The sequence below is a fragment of the Xenia sp. Carnegie-2017 genome, unplaced genomic scaffold, assembly GCF_021976095.1.
Source record: "Xenia sp. Carnegie-2017 unplaced genomic scaffold, XeniaSp_v1 HiC_scaffold_16, whole genome shotgun sequence".
NCBI classification, from domain to species: Eukaryota; Metazoa; Cnidaria; class Anthozoa; order Malacalcyonacea; family Xeniidae; genus Xenia; species Xenia sp. Carnegie-2017.
In genome coordinates, this window is record NW_025813469.1 from 7,690,981 (window position 1) to 7,700,748 (window position 9,768).

Consider the following 9,768-nt stretch of genomic DNA (forward strand, 5'->3'; position numbering starts at 1 on the left):
ATGGCAAGTCTTCTCTCCATCAATGGCAAGATTTGTGCTAAAGTTTTCAAAACCAAGCAATCAGTGAAGTTAAATGTCGAGTTCGATTAAGTATGAAGTGATTTTGAAGCCCCATTCATTTAGTGTAAATATGTGCAAGCTTTAGAACGTGCGTGGAATTCTTTACATTCACACGTCATGCGGTTACAACTTGTTCTTCCATTCTTACGCTTAAGTATGGAATATAAAAAATGCATTCTTTTGATCTGTAGTAGTTAGTTCCTCTTTTTCTTGTTCATTTTTCGTTTGCGTTCAGTAAGTTTTATTTTTAAGCTCCTGCCAGTTTCCCTGATATAAGAGGCGTAGCAGTGAGAGCAGTTTATTTTGTAAACTGCACCTTGTCGTTTGTTGGGTTGTTCTTTGTCCTCTATGTTCGTTAGTACTTGACGTAATTCGCACTCGTAGTCGTACTCGTAGTCCATACTGAGAATAAAAAAGTGCAAGCTGTGTATCTATGTTGATTTGTTAAAGCATATGACAGACTGACAAGACATTAATTTTTGTATTGTGTAATGACGTCTTGAGCGGCAGTGTAGTATGTATAAAAAGTGTAGAAATCTTTGACTAAAAGGTAGGATGTCTATGGAAAACCAAAAAGAAGGTATATGGCTATGCTGTAATGAATAAATTGAGTTTGTTTAACAGGAGATTTGACAGAATTATACACTGCAGCGAAATATTAGAATATAGGCAGAAGGAAAAAACTACTCACAAAGCTGGACATAAGTTATTTTAATACGTTTATTATATTTTTTTTTGCTCCTAATGATTGGAATGAGATTCTACTCCGTATCAAATTGTGATTACAAAATCATATTTTGAAGAAAATTTGATTTTCACAGCTCTAATTCATTTTATTTTGTTGTAGCGCCAATGGAGAAGGTGAAAAGATGTACGACCTTAGTTATCAAGCCAGAGTGCAATCTAATGGCAACGTCAGTTTGTCTGCTCCTCTTCTCTTGCAGTCCGTGTGTCAAATGGATATCAAAAATTTCCCGTTTGATATTCAAAAATGTAAATTAAGAATTGGCTCCTGGACATACGATAGCTCTGATTTGGATTTAGAAGAATCGAAGGAGACCGGCGGCATCATTATGAATCACATGGAATCAAATTCTCTTTGGAAGTATAAATCAGTGAAGGTTACACGTTCCTCCATTAACTACACGTGTTGTAAATTTCCATTCCATGACCTTACATACACTTTTGAATTTCAAAGAAAATCGCTATATTACATCTTGACGATAATAATCCCAACAATGTTGCTGTCAGCTCTGACCTGTATCTCGTTTTGTTTTCCTGCCAACTCTGGTGAGAGGATATTGCTTTTGATCTCAGTTGTGATTGGTCTATTTGTGATTATGATTGTTGTGAACGAGCGGACACCAGTCACCTCAGACTCTAGACCTATGTTAACCTTAATTTTTATCTGTGTCCAAATGTCTATATTTATATCACTTCTTGCAAGTGCTTTTATTTTGCGACTGAATCACGGCCCATATCCCGATCCTTTGCCAACGGGTCCCAAAGATTTCTGTAAACAGTTGGGGAAGTGGTTAATACGTTGTTGCAAAAGTATTCACAATCAGCAGAAGCAGAAAGGGTGCAAGAAAACGAACAACACTACTGATATAATATTGAGTGAACCGATGAGAGTAGGTTTTTTTCTTTTTTTTTTCTGTTTAGTGAAATTTGGATGAAATTAATCATAAAGCACAAACAAGCATTTAACGGAACAAAATTGAAATGGTTTTTGATGCATTCCTTCATCTTACTCAAGACTTCCCATTCATCTTAGATCACCAATCTTGAAGGAAATATAAATGGTGCCATTGATTCGAGCGAGCAGCCATCAACCTCTCATGCAGAAAATGGAAAATCGGTTGAGGTATTCATGTTCACTTAAAATATTTTTACTCTTTTCTTTATGAATGAAGTTTGGGTCAAATCAATCAAAAATTACAACCAAACATTATAAAACAAATGTAAAAAGTTTTTGATGTATTTCACTAAATGCCATCAAGTTAAAAATGTCGATTCTTACCTCTTAGTCTAGAATTGAGGATATACAAGAAAATCTTTCTCAAAGCACGAAGAACGTAAATGCTGAAATCTTACAAGAACTTAAAGACATTGCAACATATCTCAAGGAAGAAAACCATCTCCAAAATCGGAAAATCAAAGCAGAATGGAAATTTGATATTTGTTTCTTTATTGTTTTCTTAGTGGTTTTCTTTATCTTTTTCTTTGTTATTTTTGGTTATTGGCTATTTTCAATATAAAGAATTTTGTTTGATAGACGACACCAAAAGACATTGGCTTGCACAAAAGTATGTAATCGAATATTAATGGTGATACCAAATTTAACTGTAAATTTTCATTGCCTTCACATTATACTTACACAAAATATATTGTCGGACATGACAATTTTTGCACTGATTGTTAGAAATGTAAATAGAAAAACAAACCGGCGCTTCATCATATTCGCAATGCGATTATAAAATACATCATGTACCTCTAATAAAATGAGTTAGCGTGTTAATGTTTTCGGGGATTCTTAAACCACTTAAACTTGTGATGGTTAAAGCATTATGTTTGCTCAGGTTTACTCGAATTAATAGACAAGTGAGAATACAAAATTTTTGCGAACATTTTCAATTTTTTATTTCAATATCACCAACAGGCATCATTGCAATATTTTACCTAAGGGCCTGATTTAGGAATTGTCAGATTATAGTAACACAATTAACGTTTATAAAGTCCGCATCGTAACATTCCGTATTATTGTTTTCAATTTATTGACCAGATGAATTCCAATGACGTAATTTCATTAAGATTTCGATTTGATTCACTCCCAGCTTGTAAACTACAATCAGATTTTGCACATTACATACGGATGAAATTGTCACAAAGCAGTTTTTTCGCCATTTTGACTGTAATAATAACTTAAACAATTGCTTTTATGTGTTGAATTTCCCATTATTGGTCGAAGCCAAATCACGCTGGTAATACAGCGTGTTTTTGGCACCCGATGTACGTTTTTATTGGCTTGTTGGCAGTTGACAACAATGAAAAAATTATTTTTTTGTTCTTTGACACATTCTGTGCTTTAAAATTTCATTTAACATACTCAGCGTATGCCTCAGCTAGATATTTCGAGGAGAAACATAGGATTGATGAACACGTAAGAAGGACACATTTATAGAAAAAAGGGTAAAGAGCAGAATAAAATCTCGGCAACTGCATCTTTACACCCCTTGGAGTGACCACTCCTCTTTGGTTACGTATCCACATCGACTATGCGGGTCACTCTATGGGTAAAATATTCCTCCTGGTTATTGATACGTCAACACTACTACAATCAAAACAACCAATGCCAGACTCCCATCAACCTTTACCCGTTCCAGATAACACTACCATGTTCACAAACCATGAGCTTCAAAAGTCTTGCAGAGAACGGAGTACGCCATTTTACCATAAAACCATACCACCCATCATCCAATCGTTTAGTAGAACAAACTGTACAGACTTTCAAACAGGGAATGAAGAAACAATTGTAACGTACTGTCTAAACAAAGTTAGCCCATTACTTGTTAATCTATTGTACTATCCACTAGGGTGACGGCGGGGGAAACACAAGTGCGGCTATGTTGGGGATACAAGCTTAGAACACACATGGATTTGCTAAAATCATTTGCTTTCCTTTATGTTAAAACAATTTTTATCCTAAATATTAAAACAATTTGCCATCCCTAAACGATCAATTTTTTTAAGGATAGTTTTATTATTATTAGCAAATATTCATAATATTGCCATATTGAACAGCAAACCTTTTAAAAATGTCTAGTGTAATTGAGTAACTATTAAATCTCAACAATTATTAATGGTTACGACGTTTGTTGCCCAACATATGCAAATATTTAACGGCCTAGTAACTTTACAAAGATAGAGTTTCCATGGTAATTTTTTATAATTTGCCCAGCTGCTGAGCAAATAACTTTTGGCCCGACTTTACATTTTAATTTTCTCTGAAAAAGAACTTTATAAGGTAAATTACGTCGTAAAACATTAATTGCAACATTTGTAAATAAATCTATTTTCTGATGAACAAAATTTGACAAATACTTCTTTTCAAGAGGAAAAGTGCCGCGATAATCTTTCATTGATAAAAGTAACTTTTCATTTAAAGCAGACACATAGCAATTAATATGCATATATATCACACTTGAATGAATATGAAAAAGAATCTGATTTTATGCAAACATCACATGACATACTACAGCATTCAATCGTGGTAAATCACAAATAGTTCGCTTGTTAAATAATGTGAACGTATCAATAATTTTTACTTCAAAAGACGTGTCACGACTTTAAAGGTCGTGCAACTGTCCTTTAAAACGGAAATGAGTAGAAATGACACGACATGAATACTGTCAACTACATGACACGAACAAAACGTATCATTTACTGTTTACATTCAATATTGATGTGGTTTCATCTTTGTTTTTCAATACTTATATTAAGATATGGACCATAGAAAAATATACATTTTGGGTGTGCAAAGGAAAATAATCAGAAATCGTAATTTGGAGTAAAGCAATATCAACAGAAAATTGTCCTGAAAATTTATTACTAAATAGCATTAACGTTCACTTTATATAAAGTAGTTAAAGCCATTTGCCAATTAATTCCTTACGCCTTGCTCGTGGAGGCGTTTATCTTCTGATACAATTTATCAGCTAAGTAACTTCTTTTAAGAAGGCATGGTTGTGATAAAGAAAATTTTGCTCAATAATTTTTCACCCACCCAGACTGTTCCAAACTGAAAATGTTTCTTTAAAAGAAACATTTTCAGAAGCGTTCCTCAACTTCTTAAAAATAGATAAACTAACACATTGGAGGGGAAAATTAAAAAATGTGCTTAGTACTTAAAACAATATTATGTACAGAGTTTCTTTTTGATGCTTAATAAGCAATACCACCTCAGAAACTCTGAAATGAAAATAAACTTATCAAAGCCTTATACGAATTACCTAAAAGAAAACTTTCTTTTGCTGTCATGGAGCGTTGCTTAGGAATAGCCTCTCTAAAAATATTTGAAGGCTTCAATCTTTTGCAAAGTTTAATAAAGCTGCAAATGAATTTTACAACACATCATAACTCCCACACGGCAATCTTGTAAACCAATATAAATGCTTTTCTAATATTGTATTTATACTAATCATTTTCATGTAGCTATGTAGTTAGTTTTATCGTGTTTTTCTTAATTAGTTACTATAACTAAAGATTTTACCCTGTCAAATAAGAATTTGAAATAATAATAAAAAGTTTCGCACAGATTAAAATGAGCTAATGAAATGAGAAGCATTAGCAAAACAACCTACAATGCTCTCAGGAGAAAGCAACAAACGCTTAAACAGTCGTTTTTCAAAAAATCTGATCGAGTATCTCCGAGGATAACGACTGGCAGACAGTGAAACAAACACTTTAAAATGTAGTATAGTGGTTAGTTGTGCATGCGCATAATATTGTTGCAAAGAACATGGACAAGCATGTAACAAATTAACGAAGCAAAAACGCTGTTGCACACTAAATTATCTTATAAGGATTTTGTAGTGCATACATACTTATTTGTGCGGGTTCTGTTTTTTTTGGAGTAGTCTACATGTATATTGTAATATTTAAACTGTATATTTATAATGTATAGACATTATTGCCCACAAAACGTCTTGCTAGACATGCAGATTTTACAAAGAATAACAAATGAGCAGTCGGAAATGTAACAAACAGGATCTTTATCACAATTATAAAGTACTAAAATGGCAAATGGTTGGTTTATTTTGTAGAATACATCAGAACTCTATAATACAGTAAATGGTTTAAGTCCGGGAGTATCGTTACATATTTGTAAATGTAGATCGTCCAGGTTGGTATAGTCCTGAGAAGAACTGTTTTTGTTGTTGTTGACTGACGTTTCGACAGCCTAAGCGGTAGTCATCTTAGGTTAGCCGTATATGTTATTTGGTTCTTACGTCATTGGGTGGTGTGTACAGGAAATGTGTATTGTCATTGGGAATTAGTGTGAAGTGAAATATTTTTAGTTGTGATGTGTGATTTAGGTGTGATGTTTTTAGTTGTAATGTGTGGGTGTCAATTGTGTATTGTCAATGTGAATCAGTGTGAAGTGTATGGTTTTTAGTTGATCGTTTGTTTGTAATGTGAAATAACTCGTTTGTAAGATGTCAGTAATTGCTGTGATCTGTTCAGGGTTTTTTTTTTTCCAAGTTCGTATACCAACTTTCTAATGTAAGCCGTTGTCTATAGTCAGTAGTGTAAGTAATGCATTTTGGCGAGTCCCAGTCAATGTTGTGCTTTGTGATTCGGTGATGTTCTGTAATGTGATTAGTTTTGTCTTGATTGTTAGGAGCACGTTTGTGTTCAGTAAATCTTATGTTTAAGTTTCTGCCAGTTTCCCCGATATAGGAAGTGTGGCATTTGGAGCAGTTTATTTTGTAAACTTCACTTTGTCGTTCGTTGGGTTGTTCTTTGTCTTCTTTGTTCGTTAGTATTTGTCGTAACGTTGTGATTGGTTTATATGCGACACGTATGCTGTATGGTCGTAAGATACGCGAGATAGTCTCAGACGTACCTTCGATTTAAGATATCGTTGCTGTTGTCACTGAAATGCTCGTTTTGTTGGGTTCTTCGGGTTTGTAAGTATTGCGTTTTATAAAGTCAGTGTTATAGTTGTTTTTGTCAAAAACACGTTTGAAATAGTTGTTTTCGTTGTGTAGAGCATCCGGTGAATCACATTTGATTCCTGCACGTCTTGTTAATGTTGTAATTGTGGTGGGTTATAAGATGATTAGTCTAGTACTCGGTCAGTATGTGTTGGCTTGCGATAAACTGTTGTTCGTAGCTTTTGATTGTCATGTTTTGCAAAACCGTCAAGAAAAGGAAGACTTTCGCTTTCTTCGACATCTTTGGTAAATTGTATTTGGCTGTTCTGTTTGTTGATGTGAGTGTGAAAGTCATCAATCTCGTCTGTATGTAGTGCTGTGATTATGTCATCTACGAAGCGGAGCCAAAAAGGTAGTGCATGTTTGCAAGTCGTGAGCGCCCGTTCCTCTATAGATTGCATTACAATTTTATCAACTACATTAAAAAACGGGCGAGCCCATTGCTGTCCCATGTAATTGTTTGTAGTGTGTTCCTTCGTATTGGAAGTAAGTCGAGGTGAGACAGAGCTCTAGTAACTCCATAATGTCTTCTGTCGGTAATGGCAGTACGTCCGTGGTGTCTGTAATGAGGGTTTTTGTACAAGTAATTGCCAGACTAAGTGGAATACTGGTGAACAGTGATTTCACATCAAAAGACACTAGTATATAGTTGTCCGGTATTTGTATAGTGCTCAGTTTTTTAATGAAAGTTTTTGTGGATTGTAACTTGTGTTTTAATTTGTTTGTAAGTGGTTGCAGTATGTCAGTCAAGTACTTTGAGAGTTCGTAAGTAGGCGAACCACAAAATGATACAGTTGGTCGCATGTGTATTCGTGATTTGTGAAGTTTTGGTAGTCCGTATAGTCTGAGTGGTCGTGGTACTGAACATCTAAGTCGATAGTAAATAAGTTCAGATAAGATCTTGCTGTTAAGTTTGCGTACTAGTGATGGTGTTGGGTCTCGTTTGAGATGTTCGTACGTTTGTCTGTCGTTAACTTTGTCCATTTTGTCGAAGTAATCATTCCTGTCCATGACCACAGTCACGCGTCCTTGTCTGCTGGTAAAATGACGATGTTGTTGTCCTGTTTTAGTCGTTTGAGTGCTTGTTTTTTATCCTTTATCGAATTGTTTTCACACATAGAGAAAGATTGCAAAGCGGAGACTACCCTGCTTCTTATCTCGTCTTTGGCTGTCTCTGACAAGTCTCTTTGATACGCTTGGGCAGCCTCGACACTTGATACTATCGTCTTAGTCGGGATTCGTCTAGGTGTTGTGGAATGTTTTAGTCCGTAAGATACTAGTCGATAGATATGGTTTTTAAGCCAAACGGTGAAATACATACAGGTATCTCAATTACACTGACAGTGAAAAAAGAGGACTATTAGATTGGTGAACTTAAGCTCGAAGGATATTGTGGTATTAAACACCTTAAATGGGAAGAATCCAGGCATTATTTTTCAATTCACCACAGTTGAAATTATTGAGCATTTTAAGAAGCAATTAGGCCGTTGCAATTTCCAAACGTAACGAGAACAAAATGAGGAAACAAGTTGTTTTATGTTTAGTAATGATGAGGAATATTTAGTCAAAATGTCCTTGCGTAAATATATAGATGAGGGATACTTAGAAATAAATATCCCTCTTTTCTATATATGGATGGAAATATATAAGTGAATGTCCTTGTTACCAAAAATGAAACAGAGGAAACCATGTTATCATGGTTTCTAATCCCGTTGAGTCACCTGAATTTTTCAGGCTCACAAGACAATTGCTTAAATTGTCCAGCAAAGTGCGAAGATCATATCTTCATTTAATTTCAAAACATAAAACATTTTCTTTTTAATTGATACATAGAACTTTATAGTCAGTTTAATTAGATTTTCGTGTTCTAGCTGCATTTAACTTATTCACAAAATAATTTTATACCTATGGTACATCTCCATTCCATCCGTACCTTTTTCCATAAAAAGTCAGATATGTTGATAAATTCAGGGCACAACACATTTTGACAATCAATTAATTGTGTAATTAAATGTAATTTTACGAAAAAAAACCAAATTTAACACAAACTTCAAAAAACAACACCAATAGGAAAGTTTTTGAACGATGCCACAAAAGTGAAATAAAAAACTATTTACAATAGTTAGAAAAAGAGAAAAAGAATTTTTAAAGTATAATCAGATACAAGTTCAAATAATTTATTTTCCTGATGAAAACCAGTTGAGTGAAAAGTAACCCATGGAAGATGGCTAAGAAGAGATTGAAAGTTTAGTAAAACGTCAATTAATGCAATTCTTGACTAACAACCATTTTCGTGAGATTAAACAATGTTGCACGCCTATGACAAATGGTGCAAACAATGATAAAAGATTCTTTTGTGTCAGACCAGCAACCTGGCTGCATGAAGTTTAAGTTTAAATTCAAAAAAAACATTATATACTTACATTGCTTCTTTAGTCTGTACCAAGAAATGTCGCATCTCTGTGTTTTGGTACTAATCTTGCCATACATGCTCTATATATACTAATAAGCAATGATAAGATATTTGTCCTTCAATATCACGAGAAAGGGAGGATGCTTAGAGCTTATTAACAATCATCACAATGACTTTATCACTTTAAATGAGAAAAGTCGAATTCATCTGTAATATCGACAATTGAAGGACAGACTTTTGAAAAATTTCCCCTTCTACTTTGTAGCTAATAAATCTTAATATTGATTGACCACAATGTTTCTTGTCTTTCTTCCCCATGATATAAAAAAGAAGCTTTGTTACTTTACAGTGCTAGTTTCTAAGGAATTTCTTATAATTGGACTGCTGCTGAGTTAAAAACAATCTGCATACACTCGATTGTGCTCTCAGACAAAAAACTTTGTTAAGAATATTATGGCATAGTACGTGAATTTGCATGTGCACATCTCAATAATTTTTACATAGGAGTCGTATTCTGATTAACACAATTTGAAAATGTTTCTTTACTTTGCGAAAAATGGCGTATAAAATCTTTCG

At 34.1% G+C, this 9,768-nt stretch overlaps 1 protein-coding gene across 1 annotated transcript; it reads left to right on the plus strand.

Annotated features, from left to right (window-relative positions):
• Window positions 1–913: 913 nt before the first annotated feature.
• On the plus strand, window positions 914–2,321 carry LOC124435954 (neuronal acetylcholine receptor subunit alpha-7-like). The gene is made up of 3 exons (XM_046985887.1): window positions 914–1,694; window positions 1,838–1,927; window positions 2,259–2,321. Exons 1-3 carry the CDS (start codon window positions 930–932, stop codon window positions 2,319–2,321), a joined length of 918 nt encoding a protein of 305 aa, XP_046841843.1. The 5' UTR covers window positions 914–929.
• Window positions 2,322–9,768: the final 7,447 nt, after the last annotated feature.

What these genes read in the sequence shown, in the direction of transcription:
- LOC124435954 (XM_046985887.1), top strand. Translation starts at nt 930, where the DNA reads ATGTACGACCTTAGTTATCAAGCCAGAGTGCAATCTAATGGCAACGTC. An exon ending in TATTGAGTGAACCGATGAGA is followed by an intron (nt 1,695 to 1,837) that starts GTAGGTTTTTTT and finishes CATTCATCTTAG; the next exon opens with ATCACCAATCTTGAAGGAAA. An exon ending in AAAATGGAAAATCGGTTGAG is followed by an intron (nt 1,928 to 2,258) that starts GTATTCATGTTC and finishes TTCTTTATTGTT; the next exon opens with TTCTTAGTGGTTTTCTTTAT.